A 27,781-nucleotide genomic window follows, 5' to 3' on the forward strand; every position below is an offset into this window, starting at 1 on the left:
CTGCCCAGCGCCCGTTTGCTTACCTGCAAAAGGCCAGTCACTGCGCCAGCTTGGTGGGCTGTGGGGCTCAACTGTGCTAATGGGGTGAACAGCCAGGAGGGCACAGAGCAGCTGGGATGGCACCGGGTACGGGGCCAGCCACGGGCAACATTTATTCATCCATCAACAAATATTTATGGAGCTCACATTTGGGGGCTGAGGAAGAGTCTGAGAAAATGTGCGTTTGGGAGACTAGATCCCCCTCTCCTGAGAAGGGATGCAAAGGTGGTTTGGCAGGGCAGGAGACCTCTGGCCGCGTCCTGTGCCCACCTCCTACCCCACTTGCCCTCTGGGCCTCAGTTTCCCCTCTGAGGGATGGCCTTGAGGACCTGTCAGCGTCCTGACGCTGTGCTTATGACCCTCTGGGGTCTGCCTCTGGTCGGTTAACCATGTTCCCTACAAGGAGATGGCGCTGAATTTGGAGGTGGCCTGTCTATCCGCCCCTTGAGACTGGGGATCGTGAGGGCAGGAACTGTGGGGGGTCAGTGGCTCTGGTGTGGCCAGAGCCCAGCGTGGGGCTGGTATAGGGGTGGTTTCCATGGGTATCAGACACCTGCTCCTGCTTAGGAAGCCTCCCTGCCAGGGAGGCTCAGAGGTCAAGGCTTGAAGATGACCTTCCATGGGGTGGGGTCTCTGAGGACTCCCAGCACCCCTCCCCCCACCCTTGACCAACACACTTTCTGCGCATTATATTACTGGGGAGGTGCCAAGAGCTCCTCAAACATGCCAGAAACTGACAAAGCCAGACAATTTTTTACATTTAGCCGTCACTGCCATTTCCTTTGTCTCTAACCCTCACACAACTTGCGCGGTGAAGGTGCAGTGAGCCTTGTAGGTGGGGCAAGCTGGGGCAGGCGGGAAGGCTTCTGGGCACAGCCGGGGAGGGGTCGGCCAGTCCCAGGCCTGGAACTGAGCGGAGGGAGCTGACGGCCACCGCTCGCTCCTCTGCAATGGCTTTGCGGCCCTCACGGGGAACCACGGTAGTGAGCATCATTCTGGGCAATTCCGGGGTCCAGCCTGCACGGGGGAGCCTGGATGGCTTCGCCAAGGCAGTCAGCAGTGAGGCGGCAGAGGTGGGACACCCTACATAATTGTGTCCGTATCACAGATGGGGGCTGGGAGATGCTAGGGTTCCGGGAGGAGTGCGGACGCCCACGCAGCTTATCTAGTTCCTTGTACTTTTAATTTTGTTAGACTCCCTGAGGGTGTCAATGACTGGGGCGGGGGGGCCCAGGGAGGGACTCTGGGCTTGGGCAGGGAGCTGGGGGTGGGCAGCAGGATGGGGGAAAGGGTGAGGAAAAGGCAGACAGAGGGCGCCAAAGGCAAGTCTGTGGGTCATACATTTTTTTGGTTCTGGATTCAGAACAATGGTTCCCAGTCATTGTGGGGTTTTAAAACCCTAAGACTCAGAATGAGGGCTGGAAGGGATTTGGGGAGTTGCAAGGAACACTGTAAAAGCAGACGTTAATCCTGTTTATTAAATTGCTAATTAAGTCAGGTCAGAAGCAAGTCTGTACTTTCCTGTTAGTGGGGGTTTTTTTTTTGTTGTTGTTTCTTTAATAAGCTGGGGAAGGCATGTTGGGGTTTGAAGGAGACCTGGCATTATTTTTCCTTAATACCACCCAGAAATGTAGGCATTTGTAAAACTTCTGTTATGCACCAAGCACTGTAAGAGGCCCCTCCTGCCATTGTAACTAACAGTTGCTGAGTTTTTAGACCTAGCACGCAGGCAGGAGAAACAAGCTAGGGGTTCCTTGGCCAACACTAATGACCACAGCTCCGGGCGGAGTAATCCTCCAATGCAGGCTTCCAGATGCTTTCCGTGAAGGAGAGATTACCCTTCCTGTCCCTGACCCTCTGCCAGTTCAAATCCTCCTTTAGATTTAGCTGATCGCCTGAGGTTTCCGCTCTGGTAATTCTGCTAGTGACAGCCCTCAGGGCTCCTGGGTCCCAGCCACTTAAGTCTGTCTTCTGCTCTCCGTGTCCCCAGAATGTAACAATTCAACAAATATTTAAGTGCCCCAGCTATGTGCCAGGCCCAGGGAATCTAGCAGTACACCGGATAAGCCCGCTTTGGCCCCGGGAGCCTAGATTCCGGAAGGGGGACGAGCTAGGATCAGTTAACCAGCTAAGGAGAGCGTTCTCATTCAGGGCTTGGCAGGTCCTGGAAGACTGTCCGGGCCCAGCATCTGGCTTCTGACCTCTCTCCCTGCCTGTCCCTCCTGGGACCTGCGGCCTGCGACCTCCTCTCCCACTCTGTATGATCACAGACCCTGTCTCTGGAGTTTCTGCAATGCTGATGCCAAATAACGCACATACACGCCAGGCCAGCGGTTCCCAAACTATCTTGCCTCTGGAGACTGTGATTTAATCGGCGTGGGGCGCGGCACGGGCGTCGGAATTTTGAAAATCCTCAGGCGATCCTAAGGTGCAGCCAAGTCTGGGAACAACGGCGCTAAGTACCGTGTCACAGCTCGACAAAGGAGAACTACCAGAAAAGCCCGTTTAACAGACCGAGAGACTAAGGCCAGGCAGGCCCGGATGACCGGGGCCTGGCCTGGAGCCGCCCGCCTCGCACACCTGCCCCAGGGCAGGGGAGCCCATCGATGCGCTCCGCCGCTCGGCTCCTCAGGCCTTGGTCCCTGCCCGCTCGTGCCCCTTCCCCCTCCCGGCCGCTTCCCACTTCCAAGATGGCCGCGGGTGGAGCCGACCAGGTACGGAGGCCCCTGGCGGGTGTCCACCGGCGCTGTGCGGACACGAAGATCCTCTCGGGCCGCCCCTCGAGGCTCCGCTGGGCCCTCGGGAGAGAAAAGGGTCGGCGACGCCGCTCCGGGGCCCGCAGGGGGCGGGCGAGCGGCCGAGGAGTGGCAGCAGGGCGAGCGTCGAGCTCGAGGAGCGGCGGCGGCGCGGCGGGGGGCGGCAGCCGGGCGGAAGAGCGGCGGCGGCCGGCAGGGGGCGGGGCGAGGGCTCGCGGGGCGGAGCGGATCAGGGGGCGGACCGGATCAGGGGGCGGGGCGAGGGCGCGCGCCGCTGTTGGCCCCGGGCAGCTCGCGCGCACCTGCCTGCCCGGCCCACAGCCTGCCGCGCGCCCAGCGTCCTCGCCGCACAAGTCGCGGGTCCCGGGGGTCCTGGGCTGCGGGCCCGCGGGCCCCGGAGATGGCGTCGGAGCCGCGCTAACTCCGGTACTGAGGGCCTCCGGCGGGGGCCGCGCCGCGCGGGAGGGTGGGGGACGGGACGCGCGGGGCTGCTGCCACCTGCTGCTGCGTCGGCGGGAGCGGGAGGCGGGCCGGGCCCGGGCGCGCGGGTTCGGGTCCTGCACCGGCGGCCCCCTTGCCGCCTGGCCGCCGCCGCCCCCCGCACCGGGGGAGAGCGTGGGGCCCGGGCGACGTTGCGGGGCCCGGCGGCTCCCGGCTCGTCAGCCTCTCCGAGAGACGCGCGCGCGACACGCTCCTTTTCCGGAACTTGACGAAAAGTTTTGTCCTTCAGACGCGCGGGGCTCCCCGGGCCGGAGGGGAGCTGGCTTGACGCGCGCATGCTGCCCTGCAGGGACCCCTCCACCTTGCGGGTCCCTGACCGCCGACCTCCAGGAACCTGTGCACCATCGGGGGGCCATCGACCCCCGGGAGACCCCTCCACTTCGGGACCCTCTCCACCTCGGGGCCTCCTAACCCCGGGTCCCCCTCCACTTCGGGGTCCCCGACCCCTGTGCGCCTTCCACTTCGGGAACCACCGAAACCCGGGGCCCCTCCACCTGGGGGCCACTGGCGTCTGGGGGTTCCCCCCCACCCCGGCTCTTGGGACGGAGCTCCCGACCTCCTTCTTTTTCGGACCTGCTGTCGCTAGACCGCGGAACCCCCTCATCCTCAGATACCCCGTCCCTGTCCAGGAACTCCTTCGGCCTCAGAGACCCCCTTTCCTGGGCCACAGACTCCCTGTGTGCGGGAGACCCCGAGCCCCGGGCCCCTTCCCGGCCGAAGGGGCGGGAGCTGGTGTGGAGCTGGCGTTCGGGGCGCTCCGCAGGCGGCCCTCTCTGGGCGGGGAGCTGCGGTGAAGAAGCAGGGGTGAGGCCTTGAGGAGTTAGCTTCCGCAGGAAGCGGGAGGACTGGCCCCCCGCAGACCCCAGGCCGCAGACCCCAGGCTGGGCGGTGCGCATTTTAGTGGCCAGAGCCTTACCTGGCCAGAACCATCCCCCGCCCCTGTTTTTCGTCTTAAAATTGCACAGCACCATTTTCTCCAGGACGGAATTGAAAGCTTTGCTTTGGAAAGTTCTCTGTGCAGGAGGCTCCTGCGCATCGCCTTCACTTTATTTACTGACGCTAGTTGAGGCTGGCGTGTTGGGACCCTACCAGCAGGATGTTGGCACCTCGTTGTCTTGGCTTCCTTTATAGAAGGGTTGCATCGGCACACTGTTAAGTGCTTTGCTACGCCTTGCAAAGGGCTGGTCCTTAGAGGAGTTCTGGAACGCTGCCCCTTGCCCAGTTTATCTGGCCAGTACCAACCCATGTCTCAGTTCTGGAACGCTGCCCCTTGCCCAGTTTATCTGGCCAGTACCAACCCATGTCTCAGGTTTGCATATGATTTCTTCCCGACTTCTTAACCACCTGCCCGCCCCTCCCCCCCAGGCTTAGTTGTGTGTGTGTGTGTGTGTGTGTGTGTGTGTGTGTGTATGTGTGTATATATATATATATATACTAATGCTTATTTATTTTTGACAGAGAGAGAGAGAGATAGAGCATGAGGGGGGAGGGGCAGAGAGAGAGGGAGACAGAATCCGAAGCAGACTCCAGGCTCCAAGCTGTCAGCACAGAGCCCGACGCGGGGCTCCAACTCACAGACTGTGAGATCATGACCTGAGCCAAAGTTGGACACTCAACCGACTGAGCCCCCCAGGCGCCCCCAATTGTATATATTTGACCCCTTTGGATTGTGGGCTCCAGCTGATCCCCAACCCTAATGAGCACCTGGCATGTACTTGGGCCTCAGGGTTATTGAGTGACTACATCCTTTGGGAGACATTAAAGAAGTGAAGTAAGTGGTCGAGCCACCCAGCTGGCGGGCCGGGTCACTGGGCCTTGGTGTCCTCCACGGTCCCAGCAGGTTCCCGCTGAGCACTTTGCTTCGTGCTTGTGAAACTGAGTTTTCAAAATCTGCCTCCAGCCCACCCTCTCACATTTAGCCTCAGTGCTGCCCCACCTGGCTTCTGTTGACCCTGCCATTCCTCTCCACCCCTCCGCCCCTCCACCCCTCCACCCCACTGCCCTCCTCCCCTCTGTCCAGTGTGTGAAGGCCTGTCTTTCGTGCCCACGCGTCCCCTCGCTTGTGTTCTGTTGAAGTTCTCGCTGACACTGAGGACCTGCTTCTCAGGGCAGCTTGTTTCAGAATATGTCTCCCCTGTTGGTCAAAGCTCCTGATCATCGTGTCCCCAGCCTCAACACAGGGGACACCTGCCCAGCACATTGTGGGTGCTCACAGAGCTTTGAGACCTTGGAGAAGATGTGCCATCAAAATAGGTATTCACATGTAACACGAAAAGAAGGTTTTAGGAAAATGAGAGTGTGTTATCTGTTAATGCTTCAGGGCGGTTATGAAGTTTCTAGGGCCTGAATTGTTAAGAATTCTCGATTGCCAAGCCAGAAGATAAGCTGGGCTAATCACCTCAGTTTACAAATGGGAAGTGGAGGCCCAGAGCTTAGTGCCACAGAGCAGGTGTGAGATATTAGTGACAGGAAGGAACTATACAGTACGGCTTGGAGACACAAAGTGGCCGAGTCTGGGCTTTATGCAAATACGTTACTTAAATAGCAGGCCTAAGCAGACTGGCCCCGTCTAGTACCCAGGAAGAAGTAACACCATCCAACATCTGAGGTTCAGCCCATGCCAGGCTTGATTCTAAAGGCTTTATGTAGATTTCTTGCCCAATCTGGCCCATTGCCTGAGGAGATACGGTCTATTATCGTTCCCATTGTACTACTGGAAATTGGGGTGCAGGGGAAGTTAAACTATTCCAAGGTCACACAACTTGTAAGCGGGGGAGCCACGATTTGAACCTGCGCAGTCTGCCTCCAGAACCTGCATTATTTTGCCCTCTTGTGCATTTCATTTTTTTTTAACGTTTATTTATTTAAAAAAAAATCTTTTTTTTAACGTTTATTTATTTTTGAGACAGGGAGAGACAGAGCATGAACTGGGGGAGGGTCAGAGAGAGTGAGACACAGAATCTGAAACAGGCTCCAGGCTCTGAGCTATCAGCACAGAGCCCGATGCGGGGCTTGAACTCACGAACCGCGAAATCACGACCTGAGCCGAAGTCGTGACCTACTTAACCGACTGAGCCACCCAGGCGCCCCAATGTTTATTTATTTTTGAGACAGAGAGAGACAGAGCATGAACGGGGGAGGGTCAGAGAGAGAGAGAGGGAGACACAGAATCTGAAACAGGCTCCAGGCTCTGAGCTGTCAGCACAGAGCCCGATGTGGGGCTTGAACTCACGAACCGCGAGATCATGACCTGAGCCGAAGTCGGACGCTTAACCGACTGAGCCACCCAGGCGCCCCTCATTTGTTTAAAAAAAAAACCCTTTTTCTTGCAGTCTAACCTACAGAGAAGTGTAAAAATTGTTCAACATGTAGCGTATCGATTGTCACAAGGTTTAGGGTCTGAATCTTTAAACGTTCCAGCAAGTCCTGCGTGGGCTTTGATGTCAGACCTGGTTTGCATCCGGTTCCTGTTGCTGTGTGACCTTACGTGATGTACTCACCCTTTCTGAATCTCATAGTTTCTTCAGTGTGCTTGGCAGGCTTGCGATGATTAGAGCGTGTGATAGCACCTAGCGTGTGTTTGGTGCATGGTAAGTGTTCAGTGAATGGTTTCTCTTACCAGCAATCGAGATTATAAATTGCACTGGTTTGGTTAAGTGGTCTGAGTATCTTCCTAATCTGTCAGTTGCCCGTCAGTCACTTTATAGGTACTTACGATGAGTCACTTTGGTAAATCACTCTGTGTAACTGAAATACTTTAGGGAAGGGGGGCACCCCGGCCCCCACTGCCCGTGCAGTGAAAGTCCTTAATTTACAATGTCCCACCTATGCCTTTTTAATATAACTACTTTTGGGCAGTGAAAGTTAAATGTCTTTTCCTTAGGGTTGTGAAGGAGCCTTTGGGGACCCTCAACAGTTTACCCCCAGTTTCTACCTGGTTTGCTGATGGGCCAAAACTCGCTTAAACAAGGGTGTCAAGTTCCAGGCACCTGCCAGTGGCCATTCACCTTCCAGAGGAGTATATTGAGCTCTCAGGAAAGTCTGTCTTAGGGTTATTTTTATCCTGAAGAATAACCCACGTAAAAACCAACTTACTTTTGTAGTCGACTTTCCCATTCTGCATAGTGCAAATTAACCCACCATCGTAGGCTGCTTGCGTGGCCGCAGGAAGAGGAAGGCTTAGTCGGCCCTCGCACAGCTACTTCGTGACCTGTGCCCCTTGTGCCTTGTCTCCTTGTGTGTGAGCTGGCCGTGAGGGTGCCTTGAACTCTCGGGGTTGCTGAGGAGGTTACAAAGATTGCGGGTGTGAAGTCTGAACGCTGTGCCTAACGTCTAAAGCTCACTTGGTGAGCAGAGGCGGCTCATGTTAATTGTTAATGCCAAGGAACACGAGTTCCAAAACATCCTGTGCCTTTCTTTCCAGGGTCCTTTCTGTGTAAGCCATGACATTAAAGAGAGAAAGGGACTCTCAGTGGTTGGTGTTTGTGGGGCCCTGTACAAAGCAGGCTCATTTACATGGGAGATACCACCTAGATCAGGGGGTTCACCTTGGTGTTGGAACCTCCTTTCAGGGGTGCCTGGCTGGCTCAGTCGGAGGAGCGTGACTCTTAATCTCAGGGTCGAGAGTTTGAACCCCACGTTGGGTGTAGAGATTACTTAAAAAAAAAAAAAAAAAGGGGACCTCACTTCAGAGGCTTAACTAGCCTGTTTCTCCTGACTGGTCGTGTCCTCCAGGGTCAAGGTGAAAGCTTGGTGGGTGTGTGTGTGTGTGCACCAGTCCTGCCAGGAGGCTGGCGGTCTCACCAGACTTCTTCCCAGGAAGCATGAAGGACCCGGAGGGGACTTGTACAGAATGACGTGGGTGTTGGAAAGAGAAGACTCAGGTAGGGCCTCGCCTACCCAGCCGCAGCTCAAGCCTGGCTTCGTTCCCATCTGGGAAACGGCGGAAGGCAGTCTGCTCTTTTCACGGGAGGGATGAGGATTTGGGGAGGTTCCTGACGTCTGCGTTAGAGCTGTGTAAGTAGCAAAGGAGACCGAGGGGCCTGGGAGTCACAGATTTGGGTTCAGGCCCCAGCTGCTGCCACATAAAAGTGGAGCTCTTGGGTGAGCCACGAGCCTCAGTTTCCTCCTCTGTACGGGGGGGGGGGGGGGTAATACGTAGCACGTAGGGCTATGAGGGCTATGAAAACAGAATGGTGATGTTAGGCGCTTAGAACAGAACCTGGTACTTGTTAAGTTGTAGTTTTAGTGATGCTCTGGGGGTGTTGGGTGCTGTAGACCTGGTCCTCCCCTCTTGAAACTTTGACCCTGTGACAGGTGTATTCCTAGGCCATGGTTGACGGAAAGGAGCCAGAACCTGTCTCCTCTCAAGATTAAGGGTACGGAGGGGCCTCTTGGCGGCTCGGTCGGTTGGGCATCTGACTCTTGACTTTGGCTCAGGTCATGACCCAGGGTCGGGGGATTGAGTCGCCCCCCACTCCAGCCCCCGCCCAACTGAGTGAGGAGGCTGCTTGGGATTCTCCCTCTGCCCCGTCCCCCACTCGTGCTCTATGGAAAAAAAAAAAAAGATTTAAGGATATGGAACTCAGTGGTGGAGCAGGGCTGATGGGACGTCCGGCAGCAAGGGCAGGTGTGCCCTCCTTGGAGGGTCAGGGAGAGCAGAAGTGTCCCGGGTGCTGACGGGGTGTGAGAAAGCAGCATCCAGGGAAGAGCTGGGACAGGGAGGGCGGTGGCGAGCAAAGGCCTGTGGACAGGAGGGAGCCTCCGAGTGGGTGGGCAGTATTATTTCTGCCCCAGGCCACCGACGAGTGGAGGTGTTTCTGCCGGGGACGTAATTGAGTCATTTGGGTTTGGCCTTGTAAACTGCTTATTGACGAAGACTCGGTCAAGACTTTGTGCCTCTGCTTTTTTTTTTTTAAATTTTTTTAAACATTTATTTATTTTTGAGAGACAGAGAGACAGAGAGTGAGTGGCAGGGGAGCAGAGAGAGAGGGAGACACAGAATCCAAAGGAGGCTCCAGGCTGTGAGCTGTCAGCACAGAGCCTGACGGGGAGGCTTGAACCCACGAACTGTGAGATCATGACCTGAGCCGAAGTCGGACGCTCAACTGACTGAGCCACGCGGGTGCCCCACCACCGCTTTTTAAAGAGAAGAAAATTAGGGGAGCTTGGCTGGCTCAGTCAGTAGAGAGAGCAACGTTGGATCTCAGGGTCGTGAGTTCAATCCCCACTTTGGGCACGGAGCCTACTTTAAAAAATATATATAAAATGTATATACGCAGTAAAGAGAAGAAAGTTAAACTTCTGTTCAAGATGGAATTGTGTTCCAGAACCTCATTCAGAGTCACTGCCGTCTGCTTCCTGACTTGTGTTGCAGACCTACCCCCGTGGGGAGAAGGGCATTCGAATGTCTCGGGCCCCTTCCCTCTTTGCTCGCTACAGAACTCAGTTTTGTGACTGGTAAATAAAATGCGGGTGGTCTTGTTGCCTGGGATAAAAGCCTTCCTCATGTCTGCACTTGACGTTTTGTGTGTTTTTCCAGGTCTGGGAGGTGATGACGGCTGGTCATCATTAACCTTGTATCGCGTGCCTGTGGCTGGCCGCCTGGGCCCGGAAGAAGTGGGGAGGGAGCCTGCTGCCACGGCCACTGCTGCGGGCGAGGGGTTTTGTCTGAGGCTCTGGGGAGCAAGTGCAGAGGGAGGAAGTCTCTTACTTTCCGAACCATCACGTGCCCGCTGGTGCTCACCGGGTGGCGCGGTAGCCCATCGTCACTCCTCGTCACTCGCTTGCTGTGTCTCTTGTCCGCACACGATGCCTGGACTTGACGGTGGGGATTTTCTTCCTCATCTTGTGACCTCCGCTGCTCACCACGTTCTTGAAGCGTAGCCCAGCTCTCAGCAGAGGTTTCTTGGATGGACTGTCCCAGAAACCTGCCCTCTTAGGACATCGTTGTTAATAATGATTAACTCCGCAAATGGATTTTTGAGTCCTCAGTCCCTGCCAGGCAGTGGCATCTGGAACCCGTTAGCTTAGCGCTGTACCTGCCCGAAGCCTAGAAACCAGCAGAGAGACATGGGGACAGCTGTAAATACAGTTGTGTGAGGGGTGTGGCCAAAAAGAGCCTAAGAGGAAGGGGGATCCGCAGCTTCCCGGGGGGGAGTAGGGGAAGGCTTCTCAGAGGAGGTGGTCTCGCAGGTGGGCTGGGTCTCCTTGCGGCGTACGTACCAGATCCCCAGGGGCGCCCGTGGCCAAGCTGGGGAGAGCATCCGGGCAGTGGGGCCGCGCGGCTGGGTTTGGAGAGGCGCGAGGGTGACAGCACGAGGCTGCTGAGGCTGGCAAGGATGGGCTCGGGGGGGCCCCGTGCCGGCTCGGGGAATTCAGGCTGATCCGGTCTTTAGAGAACGTGTGACTTGGAGGCCGGCATCTGCAGCTGGCCTCCTGGCAGGCTTCCAGAGTCCACCCTGCAGCCTCTCTGAGAAGCGGGCGCTTTGTGTGCGCAGCCTCGGAAGGCAGGTGCTCTGGACCGCGGCTTCTGGCTTCATTGTACTGGTGGCCCCAGGCGGAAGGGCTTGAGGACAGGTGGCCTTGGCCCTTGCGGGGTTTGGTTTAAGAGTGTGTTGCAAATGGAAGTACGTTCTTGCTTTTCCGTTTATTTCCCTGAAGGCTGCCACCTTGTTTGTGAGGCTTAAGGAACTTAAGTTGGACTTGGAAGCAGTGGAGCCTTCAAAGGTCATTCGTTTTCTCCTCAGAAGAGGCCCTCGTCCCGCTGTCCTGGCCCCCAGGGCTCTGCCAGACCTGCTTCGTTCTCCTTCCGCATGCTTTCACCTGGGCGATTCGGAGCAGGGGTCCTAGTGTTCACTGAGCACGCTTGTTTTATGTTCCCGTTTTAGTGTCAGAAGCTCAGTCTGAACACAGTTTTTGCAGGTACTCAGCTCTTTATGTGGCTGAAGGAGAGGAAATTCGCATTTACCGGGCACCTGCTGTGGTCAGACGTGGGGCGTGCCCACGTGCCCATAAACGAAATGCCTCATTTCATTTATCCTCAGAGCAGCCGTGAGTTTCGTGCTGTTGCCCCATTTAACTGCCGGGCACCAGGAAGGTTCAGCTTCTCCCCGTGGTAAGTGGCAGGGCCAGAATTTCATTTCAGCTGGCCAGGTCACCAGGCTTTCGGCTCCGCTCACGGTGAAGATTTCCTCTTGTGTTGCTGGCTTTTTGCCAGCCTGACCTGTCAGAGTGTTGATGGTGTTTTGATAATTCTAGGAACTTTTGACATTGCCAGACGTTAGCTCTTAACTACGTGCTAAAAATGTTTCTTACCGTATTCTCCTTTTGATTAAAAAAAGAAAAGCGTACAATTCTCCAGTCCGGGTACCTGTGACTCTCTCTGCGTCTCGCCGTTGTGAATCCTGTTGCTACAGAGAGGGGTTGAGTTCGGGCACTTTCCTAGAGCAAGGTCTCAGGGTCTCAGAGTTTGCCGTGGCTTTGCCTGGAGGAGCTCGGGGCTGGGGACGCAGAGTGGAGGCTCCAGCCCAGGACACCGAGGGCGGCGGGCACCGCGAGACACCGAAACTGTGTTCACGTGTGCCGAGGTGATGCGAGATTCTTTCGGAGAATAAACCGAGTTTTTGCGCTGCAGGTTAGAGAAGCACTTCAGGTGACACATTTATAGTTTTATATTTGCATTAGAGACTAATTTGGTATTTTTGTTTTGGTGCAGTGCGGTGCGGTTCTGCCTTCTAAGAAAAATTGATAATTGATCAGTACAACATCATGATTAAATAATCCTTACTCACTCGGTCATATTTCAAGTTTTTATACATAGTTCAGTCTATTTTTGAATTCTGCATTTTGATTCATTCCTTCACGTTTCTATTTTGGCTCCAGTGCTGCACGGTCGGTCTGGCTGGTTCCTTCGATTTCTGGGAGGGAGGGAGATCACCCCCGCCCTCTGGTTCGCTTCTAGTGAATTTGCTTTTGCTGTGTTGACGTGGTGGAGGGGCCAGGCTTCCTGAAGGGGTTTAGGAAGGCCCAGTGACCCCCAAAAGGGGGTGGTTACCGTTGTTGCCGCCACGCTTCAGAACCTTCCACCGCTGCCTCTTTGATGACGGCTGTTGCCAAGAGAGTGCCTTTGGAATGCTTTTCTCCTGCTCCCTTTCTTAATTCTGCCCAGGCAGTCCAGCGCAGCTGGGGTTAGAGCCCAGGAAGAGTCCCATTGGAACCCAAGAAAGTACCATTCTTTATCTTGTCTTATGCCACGGATCAGATTTCAGTAACCCCATCAAGGTTCTTTAGTTTTGACATTTTATTTATTTTATTTTTAAAATTTATTTTTGAGAGAGAGGGAGAGAGAGCATGAGTGGGACAAGGGCAGAGAGAGGGAGACAGAAGGTCCGAAGCGAGCTCTATGTTGACAGCACCGAGCCCAATGAGGGGCTCCAACTCAACACACCGTGAGATCATGACCTGAACCGAAGTCAGATGCGTACCCGACTGAGCCACCCAGGCGCCCCAGTTAGTTGTGGCATTCTAAAGGTCAGTAGAAGGTCGCATCACCTCCACCTGGGTTCTCAGTCTCCCAGGGGCTCTGCTGTCCAGGCCTGTGCACCTGCCACCCCGTCATTCCCACCCCAGCCTTAGGCCAGAGCGCTGTAGGCAGGGGTGTGTGTCACCAACAGCTTTGACTTGTCACTCAAATCTCTATTGTGGGTCCGCGGTCTGTTTTTCCTATATTGATTATGTGTCTTCCCCGAAGCAACCTTCTACCTGGGTTTTGACAACCCCACACTAGGCTTTTCATCCACTAGGTTTGGCCCGTTTTGGGGTCAGTCCAAGCTCTGCCACCAAGTAACACTATGATCTCGAACCCGTTTATTACCCTTGGAGCCTTGGTTTCCTCCATGGTCATGGGGGTGATATGCCCTGCCTTGCAGACGCAAGTAAGGCGACCGCAGCATCATGGGGGCCGCGGCCGACTTGGGTGTGCTTGGGGTCATCTTACCGTACACGGCATACCTGCTTTATCTTGGTTCCTGTCTTGATGGCAACATCTTGATTTTTATGCTGTCTCAGAATAAGTAGAACTTGACTTATATACGGGTTATGAATTCATGTACTTTTTTTTGAATGTTTGAGAGAGAGGGAGAGAGAGAGCAGGGAGGGGCGGGGAGAGAGAGAAGCCCAAGCATACTCTGTCCTCCCAGCGCAGAGCTTGACATAGGGCAGGCTCACAAACCAGGAGATCGTGACCTGAGCCGAAACTGAGAGTCAGATGCTCAACCGACTGAGCCACCCAGGTGCCCCATGAATTCACGTATTTTTGATGGAGGTATTCTGTTTATCGTTAAACAAAACATAACGTGAAAAACAACTCTCTCTCCCTGCCTGGCCTGGTCCTCATGCCCCCAGTATTGTCCTGGGGGCCAGACATGTGACCGGTGTGGTGCTGGTGATGAGGAGGAAGGGGATGGTTTAAGTATTTTTACCTTAGACGTATGTAGCCTTTAGGTTATTGCCCTATCATTTTTTTTTTTTTTTCAACGTTTATTTATTTTTGGGACAGAGAGAGACAGAGCATGAACGGGCGAGGGGCAGAGAGAGAGGGAGACACAGAATCGGAAACAGGCTCCAGGCTCTGAGCCATCAGCCCAGAGCCCGACGCGGGGCTCGAACTCCCGGACCGCGAGATCGTGACCTGGCTGAAGTCGGACGCTTAACCGACTGCGCCACCCAGGCGCCCCTGTCCTATCATTTTATATCGTGGTAATATATGCCAAAACTCTAGCTTCTGGTCCCAAATGAAAACTCGAGTACGTGGGACTTTTTCAAGGATTCCTCTGTAAAAAGGGCATCAGAACATTCGAGCTGTGCACTAGCAGAGTGGTGTCTTAGGATTTTGTAGCCACGATCTTACTTTCCATTTTTGTATTTTTTTTTTTTTTTCCTAGTTTCTCCTTGGACCAAGATGACTGATGGAAACCTCTCCACCTCTACAAATGGCATAGCCTTGATGGGCATTCTGGACGGTCGGCCAGGAAATCATATTCAGAATCTACAACACTTGAATCTCAAGGCACCCAGATCCCTCTCGTTGCCAGAGTACGGGCCCAAGCTGAAGCTTGGGCCTTTAGAAGATCAGCACAGCCTTAAGTCCGTGGACTCGGGCATTCCCACCCTAGAGATCGGTAACCCGGAACCTGTCCCCTGCAGCGTGGCCCACGTGAAGAGGAAGCCATCTGAGTCGGGGACCGTCCCGGAGCGAGCCTGCCAGAGCGCGTGCCCGCTACCGTCCTACACGCCACCGGCTCCCGGCAGTGCCGAGTGGGAGCGGGGCGTGCGGAAGTCGTCCACGTTCCCCCGGACGGGCTATGACGCGGCCGAGCTCTACAGCCCCGCCTCCAAGGCCCTGAACCGCAGCGACGATGTCTCCGTTTGCAGCGTGTCCAGCCTCGGCACGGAGCTGTCAGCCACGCTTTCCGTCAGCAATGAGGACATCTTGGACCTTGTGGTCACGAGCAGCTCCAGTGCCATCGTGACCCTGGAGAATGATGACGACCCTCAGTTCACTGACGTCACCTTGAGCTCCGCCAAGGAAACCCGGGAGCTGCGCCGGCAGGACTGTGTCGATGGAACGGAGGATGGGAGTAAATCGAAAATACTGGGACCGTTTAGTAACTTCTTTACCAGGTAACACCATCTTTGTCTCTGCAGGGGTTAGGTGACCGGGCCAGCCGCATGTCCTCATCGAAAACGGGGGTTTCCTGCCTTGCTGAGCAGGCCCTGTGTCACGCAGGCAATCGCGTCTTTTCCCGGTGGCCCAGGGTCCTGTGGAGCTGTGTTGGTGATTCTGCTGTCTGAGTCCTCACCGCTGTCACTTCTGTGTCCCTCCCTGGCGCACTTGCACAGTTTGTTGTCCCTTCCCGGCCTCTGACCTGCTGCTGTGCCTGAGGGTGATCCACAAGGGGCCGGTGCCACCAAATCAACCTTGTCCCCTGAAGGGCGTTTTATGCTAATAACTTGAGCCTCTTGGGCCAAGCACAGCGTGCCAACCTGGGTGGTCTCGGCATTAATAACCCACATTTCCACCTCCGGCCCCCGTGCCCTGCGTGGCTGTGCTGTGGCGTCCGTGCTGTGGCCCAGGCCCTGCTGCTGGGGTGTGTGCTCTCACGGCCCCACAGCCGCCGCTCTCCCACTTGCGTCAGGACCAGGCCACGCAGGCGCCAAGCCGGGGCCGCTGGGGCCCTGGGGGCCCTGGCTCGCAGAGGACCTGCCTCTAACCTGTGCTCTCGTGGTTTTGTTCAGCAAGCGTGTATGTCCCCTGCTCTGCTCTTGGCAGGTAAGACGGGAGTAGCAGGACGATGGAAGTGGTGACAGGTGATGACTTTGGGGAGGGCTCACGGGCCGGGGGCGGTGGGTGGGGACACGTCAGTCTGTCACACAGCCGCTGTGAACCCCCACGCCGTGCAGCGCCGTGAGGAAGGGCACGGGGGCTGTGCGAGAGGGGGTGCGGGGGAGTGGCCACCTCCCCAGCTGCTCGTCGTGTGGGCTCCGGGCCTGTTTCCGTGGTCCGCTGCAGCTCCCCCCGAGCGTGTGTACCGTAGCAAAGCCCGTGTGGGACACTTTGTGGCGCTGGGGGTCCCCGTGAGGTGGTGTGCCGTGCTGGCAGAGTCAGCTGGAGACTCCGTGACTGCGGGCGCCGATGGTGACTCCCCGCCGCGTCCGCTGCTTCGTCCTCTGCGTGTGCGGCGTCTCGAGTGAGCCTGGGACCAGACTCGAGGGAGAAGATCTTTGGCACAGCTGCGGTTCCTGAGGCACCTCTTCTCCCCGATGTGCCGACAGACAGGCGGCAAGCTACCCCAAGTGGCATCCCTAGTCCCAGAACTCAGCAGAACTCAGGACCGCCTCAGGGGGAGGAGCCCAGGAGCTGTGGAGGAGACGGTCGCCGTCCCTTCTGAGATCAGAGCCCTAAAGCAGGTGGTGGTTCAGATGTGTGTGGCCGAGCTGTTCTCTTTACTCAGGTCGTTGTTTTCAGCGTTTCCTGGTTACAGGTACCACCTGGGTGCCTGGTACACGTGGCTTCTCAGGATCCACCCCAGAGCTCCAGAATCAGAATCTCAAGGGAAGGGCTTGCGAGGCAGGTTTTCAGAGCCACGTGGGGTTCTTGGCAAACTTGGGAAGCCTGGTTCGCAATGGGGGTGGCTGGGAAGCAGCCCGGAGGGAAGAGCTAAGCTTTGGATTTAACAGACCTGCGCCCACATCCTAGCCGTGTGACCTTGAACAAGTTGCCTCACCTCTGCGAGTTCACTTTCTCATCTCTAAACGAGCATTAGAAAGCGCCCAGCACAAAATGTGTTGTTGACACACAAGGTACTCTTCTGAGACCTGCTTCACGTGTGGTCACGGGGCCGAAGTGGGTTCACACGTGGGAACCTGGATGGACCCAGACAGAGTAAGCTCTCAGGTGTCAGTTGCCCCCTGGGATTGTCAGGACCCTGCCTTGCTCCGCTGCCTCGCCTCGCGTCTGTGTTGGAGCCTCTTCTCCTTTGGAAGGAAACACCGTCGATCACTGTGGATCATTGCTGAAGCTGCCTTTTTTTTTTTTTTTTTTTTTAATTGAAGTGTTGTTGACACAGTGTGATGTTCATTTCAGGTGTACAGCAGAGTGATTGGACATTTACGTATGTCACCGAGTGGTCATTGAGGCAGATCTCACTGGCATCTGTCACCATGCAAAGTTGTTTCCTGTTACTGTGTCGTGTCCCCCAGGTTGTGCACTGCACCCTGCATCTGACTTGTGTTATAACTGGACGTGTGTTCCTTTTAATCCCCCTCCCCTGTTTTGCCGTCTCCACCTCCTTCCCACCAGGCTGTTCTTTGTCTCTGAGCCTCTTCCTGTTTTGCTTTGTTGTTCAGAGTCCATGTATAAGTGAGATTATATAGTACGGTAAAGCTGCCGTTTCTTGAAAATCTTTCATAACTTGGTGCCATGGAAATTGAATGTCCCACGTCTGTGTTTTATTCTTTGCTTCTTGTCCCCATGCCGCTTAAAATTTTTCTTTTAAAGTGTATGTACGTATGTGTGTATGGATGTAATCTCTACACCCAATGTGGGGCTTGAACTCCCAACCCCAGGATCAGGAGTCACACGCTCCACTGATTGAGCCAGCCAGGTGCCCCGTCCCTTACCCTTTGGATGGCTATCATATTATTGTGAGCCAGTGTTAAGTACGTTTGGGAAGCAGGTGGAATATTAATGACACATGGATCAAAATATGTGATACCATGTGCTAAGTCTAGTGAGTTTTTTGTCCTAGAATCTTAAAGTGTTGGAGAAGAGTTTCAACCTAGGATTCCTTTGAGGGGAAAAGGGTTCTGTGCCAAAAATGTTTGGAACCCACAAAACATTTTACAGGTGGGTTACAGAGAGGGCCTGGTACACAGTTAGGACCATATGAGTTGCGTTGAGGGCAGGGCTGAGGCCGGAGCTGGTCCTCTGGGGTTTCCAGCCCAAGCTTCTGAGTCCTGTTTCTCCATTGTATCCCCTGCCCCCAGGCAACTTCCTTTACCCTAGCCTCTGTCTGTTAGTCCTTGTCCTCACGGAGCCGATTTCTAGGAAATCATAGGAGGAAACGTAGACAGTATTGTGGAAGGCTGGTCTCGAGAACGAGGTTCCCAGGAAGGGGTGGAGACAGTCATGGGACTTGTGGCCTGAGGCAGCAGACCTGTTGGTGGCCCTGACTGCTTAATGAGGGCGGCTTGGGTAAGACAGGAGCAGAGAAGTGACAGGGACCCGGCTCCCTTCGTTCTTTTGATCCGTTCTTCACCCAGCCTGCAGTAGGTGCCTCTGTTGCAGATTCCACCCTGAGCGGAGAGGTCCCGGGCCTCACGGAGCTCACAGCTGCTGGGGCACACAGACACATGGGGGCGGGGTGTGAGGGCTGTGTGAGTTCGTGAGCCTGTGAGGGTACTGAAGTCGAGTGCTGGTGGCAGGAGTCAGACTGGCTGGGTCCAGTGTGAGCTCTCGCCCTTAAAAGCTGTGTGACCTTGAGGAAGTTATTTTACTCTACTCTTTTTTTTTTTTTTTTAATGTTTACTTATTTTTGAGAGAGAGAGAGACAGTGTCAGCAGGGGGAGGGGCAGAGAGAGAGGGAGACACAGAATCCGAAGCAGGCTCCGGGCTCAGAGCTGTCAGCACAGAGCCCGATGCGGGGCTCGAACTCACGGACCGTGAGATCATGACCTGAGCTGAAGCCGGACGAGTAACTGACTGAGCCACCCAGGAGCCCCATAAATATTGTCATTTCTAAAATACGTTTTTCTAAAGTTTTCTTTAGTTCTTCTCTTAACGTTGTGCTTACTTTAATCAGAAGTTATTCAGAAAGTTAAATCGGGATTTCTCCACTGTTGACGCTTTGAGATGGATGGCTCTCCCTGGCCTCTGCCCTCTAGGTTGCCAGGAGCGCTTCCCGGTTACGACAGTCAGACATAGCCGTATGTCCTGGGGAGGCGCGGGGTGGGGGGGGGGGGTGGGCAAAGTTACCCAGCCGTTGAGAACCACTGGGCTAACAGGTTGTGAGTGTTGGTGTTCGTCTCCTTGAAGGAAATTCACTAATACAATACAACTTCAGGAGGATCCTCATCTCGTTTGGAGGGAGGGACTGTTGTGGGATTCCGAGGGCCTGCTGTGTTTTAACAGTACTTATCTAGACACCTGGGCGGACAAGGGGAGAGGAAGTCAGTAACACACTTGTCTGCAGGAGAAGGGTTCTTTCTGTGAAGCCAGGGGTTCAAGGCTGCTAATCTGCGCCGGCCCGGAAGGTGGTAATCAGCTTTGAGCACTTGCAGCTGCTTTGGGGCGGCCCTTTACGAAGCTGTCCGAGGAGGTGATCTGGGGGAGATGCTCGGGCCGCACCGGAGGCAGGGGAAGCAGAGGGCGTGGGGAGGAGGGGCGGCTGGGGCGGTGCCGCCTCGGGGTGCCCGTAAAGAACCATAGTGGTGCCTTTTTCCGGTCTGCCTCCCGACCTGGCTGCGGGCCGCTTAGGGGCGAGGTCTGCGCCCGGCTCGCCCTGGCACCCCTTGAGTTGTAACAGAGGCGAGGGGACCCAGGTTTGACCTGTGTGATCTCACGAGCTCCCCTCGCCTCCGCGGTCCCCGTGTGTGCCGGGGGGCTCATCACACCTGTCTTAAAGAGCGGTTGTTAAGAATTCAGTGAGGCCGTGCGAGAGAAGCTCTGGACAGAGCAGAAGCCCAGTGTGCAGATCACATCTCTGGCCCTGCTCTCTGCTTCTGTCGGAGTTTCGCGTAAGGTCTCACCTTTTTTAGGGACCTGCCATGTGGAAAAATGTGAAACCCTTGTTTTAAGAAAAACAAATCTTTAAGGCATCTTGACTTGGGGTGGGTGCGTTGAACTAAACTTTTAGTTCTGTACTGACCCGGGCTTTGGGGATCTGATCATTTGGGAGCCGCGCTGAGGAAGGAGTGGGGTCGTTGCTTTCTCTCTTGAGAGGTGAGTTTCCCAGCAGGGCGGCCGTACTTGAGAAACCTGTGCCGGCCGGCACCCCCTGTGCGGGAGTAGCAGGCAGCGTCTGGAGCTTGCGCGGTACCGTTCTCAGCCTTGTGGCACATCACGGGAGAGAGCACGGTGGGGGGCGGGGCGGTAGGCAGATCCCGCCGGTGGGCTTGTTCCTCCTGCAGGCCACCTTCAGTCTAGGCCGCCTTCCTTCCTGTGGCGGCCAGGGTTAGAAGTGTGCGTCTTGGGCCTGGGGTTCTGGGCAGGAATCGGGTCCCAGCGTCAGCCGAGTATTCATTTCCTGGCCGCTGAGAGGCAGCCGCGGTGGAAGGGGTGGCCGTGGTGGTGGCTTCCTGATCCTGCTGCATTCTTGAATCCCGTGGTTCTTTGGCACCTCCGACGCAGGCGCGGTGTGGGGAGCTGTTCCTGGGGGCCCAGCTTAGAGCCAACTACTTGAGGCCTCACGAGGATTTTGAAATCACCCAAGTCCTTGAGTTAGATCCCTTTCTGCTCGAAATTTGTAGAGTAGTTTTTGTATCCTGCACTGAAAGCTGATAGATTTAGGTAAGTAATTCTTCGTCATGGGTGAGGAAACCGAGGCAACGGGTAGTTAAGTAGCTTAACATAGCGGGGATGCAGGGCTTGGGTTTCTGGACTTAGGTTTCTTGTCTGGAAAACAGAAAGAAGTTCGCGTGTCACAGGGAGGAAGTGTACGTGGATGTGAAGCCCCGGGCATCTAGGAGGCATATCGCTGTCTTATTTGTTTATTTTTGCCTGACTTGACTTTGACCGCTTTAGGATTAGCATGTTCCCTTGCTGATGTTCTGGTGGCTTTGACCTGATGTCAGGGTTTACAGAAAACAGCCGCTGGTGTGTACGTGCACGCACGCCCGCTCATGCGTGTGCACGCACTACTGAGATACTTGGGCGGGAGCGCTGGTTGGCGTTCCCTTGACCTGCTATTTGCTGGCATGTGGTCTCGGGTAAGGCAGGCACTCAGCCTCTCCCGGGCCTTAGTGTCCTTGTTTGCACAATGAGCTGAGGGCCCCTCACTTACGGAGCCGTGAACAGGAAAGTGATCCCGGTGCTGAGCTCAGAGTGCTAGGGGGCCAGGGAAGCCAGAAGATACGAGGCTGGGCTGACTAGTGCTGGAGGCCACCGGGTAAATCCGCGTGCGGTGTGATGATGGCTTGAAGAGAGATGGGAACACGGCAGCAAGCCCCTGGGGAGGTCCAGAAAGAAATACAGGGGGCAGCGGGTCTTTGAAAGTATGCACGAGGTCGGGACAGTGTTCCTTAGGCAGAAGGATCGGCGTGGGTAGAGTCATGGCAGCAGGAGAAAGCTCAGCATTGCTGGGAAAGCGCAGAGGTAGGAGAGGTGACCAGAAAGGTGTGTGGGAGCCCAGATGGGGCAGGGCTTTCAGGACCGCATTCAGACCCAAGACCCAGCATGTGAGAGTGGACAGTGAGATAAAGGTCGGCACCGGTGCTGGTGAACTGCCTTGGGGACAAGGCCGGGGGCGGGGGGCGGGCTCTGCAATGCCTTCCGAGCAGCTCCCAGGGGAGGCAGTAGCTGTCCTGCTCCGAGTGCGTGTTCTGCACCGGGCACTTGACCTGTTCTCAGGCACTGCACAGCCGTGAGGTGGGGCCTGTCTGCCCACCGGAGACCACATGGCCGAGCTGGGACCTGAACGTTCACTGGCCCAACTCCAAAGTCCCTGCTCTTTCTATAAGAGACACACGACCTCTTTTGAAAAATTTACTTCTTTATTCTTAAATAATCTCTGTGCCCATCATGGGGTTCAAATCCACCACCCCGAGATCTGGAGTCGTATGCTCTCCTGACTGAGCCTGCCCCCACGCTGCCTCTGGTAACATGGGGGTGCGGACCTGGGGCCGGGAGGGCAGGAGGAGATGAGCTGTGGTTAGAGGTGCAGTGCAGAGCCTGCAAGCATGTCCCTGGAGCAGACAGGGGCACTGTGCAAGGGCAGGCTGGAGGAGACTGCAGCAGGTCGGGGAGGTCACTCTGTGGGTCTCCGTCAGGGCACGGCATTCCCTGAGTAGGAAGAGGGCGTCGTGTGTGAGCGGATTAAAAGGCCTTTCCCTCTCGCAGTGTTGGAGTTATCTGGGTGTTCCGCCGGGTGTGAGTGAGGCTGCGGTCAGCCCTGTGTCCCGAGGCCTTCCGGGGCGGGCTGTGGGGAAGGGCAGGGTCCATGACAGGCCCGGGAGGCTGTGAGTGGGAGAAGCAGAGAAGATTTTACCAAGGCCCCCTAGTCGGGTGGTTGACATTGTAGTAACCAAACGTCTGTGAGGCGTCTGGGCTACTCGGACTGTTGTCCTCTGTGCTGTGAGTGTCTGCACGGGCACACGCTTAGCCTGGGTCCTCTGACCCCACCCCGGGTTTTCCATTCCTCTGTGCGACTTCCTGTGCCAGGCGGGTTGTCAGCAGCCCAACCCCTTGATTATGGAATGCCTGCCTTTCTTCTCCAGCCGCTGATTTACGCAGCGAAGCTGTTACACCCACCGCTGCAGCACCCGGGAGGTCACTGGAGCCCCGACTGGAGAGGTTTCTCTGGCTCCAGGTAAACTTCATGTCGAGGTGGTTCTTCCAGCGTGGAGAGGGTGTCCCTCTGCAGACGTGGCTGCCGGGAGCCACAGGAGGCCAGCTGTCCGGGCGGGACACACGGGAGGTTGTCTGGTTGCTGCTGCAGGAGCCGTTTGGAGAGCCTGTCCGTCAGCAGGAGGCTGTGCTCAGAAAGAGCCGCGGAGATCATCGGGGGTGGGCTGCCTCCCCGTGCCGGGCTGTGCTTCGTTTGCTTCCTTTTGGCAACAAATCGCAGCCATAATTTATTGAGTGCCTGCAGTGTACCAGGCACTGTGCTAGGCCCTTCAACACGTTTCTCATCATACGTTTTTCCCAAGAAATACTTACTGAGCACCTGCCGTATGCCAGGGTGCTGTTCTAGGTGCTCGGGATTCGTCTGTGAACAAGACAAAGACACTTGTCTTTGAGGAGCTTCTGTTCTAGTGGAGGGAGGTGGGTGGTAGCCCGTGAGTAGGGGAGCACAGATGTCGGTGCCGATCTGGGAGAGACGAGGCAGCAGAGCCTGGAGGGGCCGGGCCATAGAATAGGCTGGTCCGCGTGGCCCACCGACGCGGTGCCCGTCAGGTGCATGAGGGGGAGAGACTCGCGCAAAGACGAAGCAGGGGAGGAAGTTGACCAAGCAGACGCCGGGCAGAGCAGAGTCCCAGGCCGGCCCGGTGCAGTGGAGGGACAGCACAGAGGCCCGTGAAGGGCTGAGTGAACGATGAGGAGGGTGGAGGTCAGGGCGGTCCCACCTCCGGGCCTGTAGGCCAGCGTAGCGCTGCCCTCGGCTCAGAGTGAGGGGGGCAGCTGCAGAATTTTGAGTGGAGGAGACCTACTGGTCGTCTGCTAGTTTGCTACATGACAAATGGCAAACAGATATGTAGTGGATTAAAACAGCATCAGTGGGCCATCATCGTGTGGGTGGGTTCTCTTTCGATGCCCTACAAGGAGGTAATGGCCTTGTAACCGAGGTAATGGCCAGCTCACAGGGATCTAGAGGCTGGGGTGAGGAACGAACCACGTCCAGGTTCAAGTCCGGTTACTGGCAGAACTCGGCTCCTTGTGGTTTTAGGACTGAGTCCTCAGATCCCTGATGGCTGTCCGCTGGTGGCTGTTCTCAGCGACTAGATGCTTCTCCTATTCCTTGCCGTTGTCCCCTGTGTCCTCAAAGCCAGGGACAGAGAATCTCCCTTGTGTAGAATCCTCCTCGCGCTTCGAATCTCTTTTGCCCGGGGAGAGCCCCCGTCGGTTTTTATGGGCTCACTGATGACACAAGGCCAGCCTAGTGACTGTCCTATCAGTTTCATAGTTTATGCCCACACTAAGGGGGGAGGAGGGGGTGAGGTGGGGGGCAGCGTGGAGGGACTTTGAAAAGGAGCAAGAGGAGAGAAGGTGCCAACAGCAACACAGATGGGAGTAAACACACGGGGTGACAGCTGGAGGAAGTGCTGTGAGGTCTCCTTCTTTGAGGTTGGAGGTGTAGGTGTTTTTGTTTACTGGTAAGAACAACCTCGTAGCGGAGTAGGAATGGAACGTACTGGAGACAGTGGGACACACAGGGACTTGTGCAATGCAGTGTCCTTCAGCGGCATCTGAAGGGGTGGGAACTGGTGCTCGTGTAGGGAAACTGGCTTTGGCTGGGTGGAATCATCTAGATTAACGAGTGGTAAAGCAGGGGCTGTGGGCAAGGGTGCTGGAGGATGGTTGTGGCCGTAGGGGTCTGTGGAAGTCTGCTTCCTTTTTTTTTTTAGTGCATTTGGACTACTTTATTATTTTCAGTGTTGCTCTGTTGTTTTGCTGTGTGTGTGAATATAGATTTGTCATTTCAATGTATTTCCTTTTTTTTTTTTTTTTTTGCCAGACAGCCTCCTTTTTTTTAATAGACTTGATTTGTTAGAGCAATTTTACATTCACAGCAAAATTAAGCAGCAACTGCAGAGTTGGGGTGCTTGGCTGGCTCATTCGGTACAGCATGTGACTCTTGATCTCAGGGTCATGAGTTCAAGCCCCATGTTGGGTGTGGAGCCTACTTAAAAAAAAAAAGAAGAAGAAAAAATACAGAGTTCCCATATAATCCCCATCTGCGAACACAGGCAGGGCCTCCCCCATTATCCACATCCTGACCAGAGAAGTACCTTGTTACAGTCAGTGAACCTGCACAGACACATCACCATCACCCAGAGTCCGCAGTTCGCATCAAGGTCGCTCTCGTGTTGTGCTTTCCGTGGGTGTGGGTGGATGCATAGTGACACGTATCCATCACTGTCATAACACACAGAGTGGTTCCACTGCCCTAAACACCCTGCACGCTCCACCGTCCACCTCCCTCCCCCTCCCCACACGCCCTTGGCAACCGCTCATCTTCCCGTGTCCACGGTTTCGTCTTTCCCAGAATGTCACATAGCTGGAATCCTAACAGTGTCGCCTTTTCAGATTGGTTTCTTTCACTTAGGAGTGTGCATTTCAGGTTCCTCCCGGTCTTTTCATGCCTTGATGAAGCTCATTGCTTTTTAGCACTAAATAACATTTCATTGTCTGGAACGGACCCACTTGGTTTTCCATTCGTTTGCTGCGGGATATCTCGGTTGCTTCCGAGGTTTAGCCGTTACGAATAAAGCTGCTGTAAATACGCGTGTGCGCTTTCTGTGTGGACATGAGTTTTCAGCTCCCTTGGGTAAATACAAGGAGCCTGATTGCTGGATCGAATTTAAGAGCATGTTTGACTTCGTGAGAAACCACCAAACTGCCGGCAGCCGGCCGCCCCGTTTTGCATCCCCACCCCCGGTGAGCAAGATTCCTGCTGCTGCCGGCAGTGGGTTTTCTTGTGAAGTAGGAAGCAGGGTCCTCTGCTGACCGTGAGGATGAGGATGAGGATGGGCCGATGGGGTGAAGGAGGAGGTGTGATGAAGGAGGAGGTGAGGAAGTCACAGTCGTAGTGGCACGTGGGGAAGTATGATGGGGGAGCGAGGTGGCAGGGGGCGGGCAGGGTCTGGCTGCGCGGTGGGAGAGCTAGGTGTGCGGGGCACAGGCATGCGTGCGGGGCGTGGGTGTGCTTGGCTGAGTGAGTAGGGTGACCCGAGAGGCGGCAGGGGAGGGGAGGCAGCGGGTAAGAGTGGGACTGGCCTTCGAGCTGGGTAGGGGTGGGGGGATGTCCGGAGGGTGAGCGGCAGCTGGAGGGAAGGACCGCTGGGGGCCTGGGCGGGTGGGGGACTTGGAGGAGCAAGATGTGAGGGCCCAGGCTTGAGGGTGCGGGGGTGCCTTTACCGTGCGGATGAGTGGGCTTAGGTCCTTCCATCTGGCAGTGCAGCCTGGAGGGGTCACCTCCGCCTCAGCCCCGCCCTGGTCTGTCTGACGGTGAAGCTCTGCCCTGGTTGGTCACGTGCTGTTCCAGCTGCGTCTGGTCGGTCCGTCAGGGGGTCCGTCAGGGAGAGCGGAAGAAGGGAGGCAGTGCACCCTCAGTTACCCGCTCCGGGGCTGGATGGGCGAAGGGGGACGGCGGTTTTGTCCCGGGGGCGTTGTGATGACGGGCGCCCTGCTTTGGTGGGCGGGTGCGGGTTCAAGAAGAGGCCCATTCACGAATGGCACCTTGTTCTGGGGGACGGGTTGGCCTGGGGCGTCCTGCTCTGGGCACTGGGCCTTGGCATACATGCAGCCCCACGTGACCCTCTGCAGAGGCCCAGGCCGGGACAGCAGGAGGGGGAGGAATGTGGACCAGCATCGTGCAGGGTGTGGGGTGTGGAGCGCCACTTCCTCATCTGCTGTCCTTGGCCTTCTCCGGCCCTCCTCCCCATCCTCACTTCAGCTGGCAGCTTACAGTCAGTGTTCCTTTGGCCTTCCCCACCGGCCGCCAGCCCAGACATCTTCCCTGCCCAGGACCAAGCCTGGGGACAGTGGGGGCCTCTCACTCAGGAACACCTTCTCTGTGCTTCTCTGAGGATCTGTGTCCTTGAATCGTTTCTGCAGATGCTTGATTACTGTCAGGAGGGTCCTCTGCAAGGCCGTTGTGTGCTCGGCTGCAGACACGGGGGAGGAGCTGTAGAAGCCGCAGGAAACCTCGCAGAAGTCGGCAGGGGTGGCTGTTGTCCCCGCTCTGCCGCTTACTCCCCGTGTGTCAAATGGAGACTTGGGTAGGTGGCCTTCTCCAGCAGGAGGCACCTTCCTGATTCAGGGCCTCATCTGTCTGCAGCCCTTCCTCTCCCAGGCTCGGCGAGCCCCTTCTGGAGCAGGTTGCGTTGCTGCACACACTACACGAGAAGAACCCGCCAGAGAGTCCCAGAAGAGCGGAGAGCGGTTTGCTGCCGTTCCCTGGTTCCCGCCCAAGCAGCCACCATTGTTGAGTGCCATCCGGCGGGTCCCCCAGACTCGGTGCCTCGTGAGGGCCTGCTTCGAGCTCGAACCATGCCAGTTAGAGCTCAGTAGACGTTTGTCAGACGGTCGAACGGGATGCCCCCCCGGGACCCAGTGCTGAGGATGCAGCGGCCAATGACCCCGTCCCCCAAGTAGAAGTAACACACGGCGCGCGTAGTCCGCCGCGGGCGAGAGCTGCGCCGTGTCAGGCTCTGAGTGCTGGGGAGAAATAAAAAGCAGGGTGTCAGGAGAGGAATGAGGGGTGCTGGAGGAGGTCCCAGCCTCCTTGAGAAGCAGAAGCCAGTGGGCTCTGTGTCCCAAGCCCCACAGGATCTCGTGCACGCTTTGGCCTTGCCTCTTGGGTCGTCTGGGGTGTTGCGCTGGGCGTGCTTGCTGCTCGTGCTGGAGTCCAGACCCGTGCTGTCTGGTCTGTTAGCCACTGGTCACACGCAGCTACTTAGATTGGGTTGAAGTTGGCAGTCTGATTCCTCAGTTCCACAAGCCACACCCAGTGCTTAGTAGCCACATGTGGCCAGTGGCTACCTCACTGGCTCAGACTCGTGCTTTTCCATTAGTATTTTTTAAATGTGTATTTATTTTGGAGAGATAGAATGTGAGCGGGGGAGGGGCAGAGAGAGAGGGAGACACGGAATCGGAAGCAGGCTCCGGGCTCTGAGCTGTCGGCACAGAGCCCGACGCGGGGCTTGGACTCAGGAACCGCGAAATCACGACCTGAGCGGAAGTTGGACACTTAGCCGACTGAACCACCCAGGTGCCCCCGTGCTTTTCCATCACTGTGGAAAGTTTTGTTGTTCAGCGTGTCTGGATAGTCTAGGTGACCAACTGTGACTTGACTTTTAGCCTTTGTTCTCGTTGACATATAAAAGCAGCACACAGTGGTTGGGAAACAGGTGAATCAGAAGTGAAGTTTATGGAACCAAAGGAAGCCTGCAGAAGAACCTTCCGCTAGGGTCCGGGGGGAGGGGAGGAAGCCGAGGCAGGGTGGCCTGCTGGTGAAGCAGGCCGGGTGGGGAGGAACGGCCTGCTC

The 27,781-nt window shown here is 56.0% G+C and overlaps 1 protein-coding gene across 4 annotated transcripts in view; it reads left to right on the forward strand.

Annotated features, from left to right (window-relative positions):
* Nucleotides 1-2,669: 2,669 nt before the first annotated feature.
* Nucleotides 2,670-27,781, forward strand: part of TBC1D14 (TBC1 domain family member 14) — a 111,520-nt gene continuing 86,408 nt past the window's right edge. Inside the window, exons 1-2 of one of the 4 annotated variants that reach the window (XM_043573034.1) lie at nucleotides 2,670-2,753; nucleotides 14,240-14,978. In XM_043573034.1, coding sequence (XP_043428969.1) covers nucleotides 14,257-14,978 — 722 coding nt within the window. In that variant the 5' untranslated portion in view covers nucleotides 2,670-2,753; nucleotides 14,240-14,256. Of the gene's footprint in view, nucleotides 2,754-3,091; nucleotides 3,222-14,239; nucleotides 14,979-27,781 lie in introns of those variants that run through there. The other 3 variants (XM_043573033.1, XM_043573031.1, XM_043573035.1) reach the window with 3 other exon arrangements.

This window comes from Prionailurus bengalensis, chromosome B1, assembly GCF_016509475.1.
Source record: "Prionailurus bengalensis isolate Pbe53 chromosome B1, Fcat_Pben_1.1_paternal_pri, whole genome shotgun sequence".
In the NCBI taxonomy this organism is placed as follows: Eukaryota; Metazoa; Chordata; class Mammalia; order Carnivora; family Felidae; genus Prionailurus; species Prionailurus bengalensis.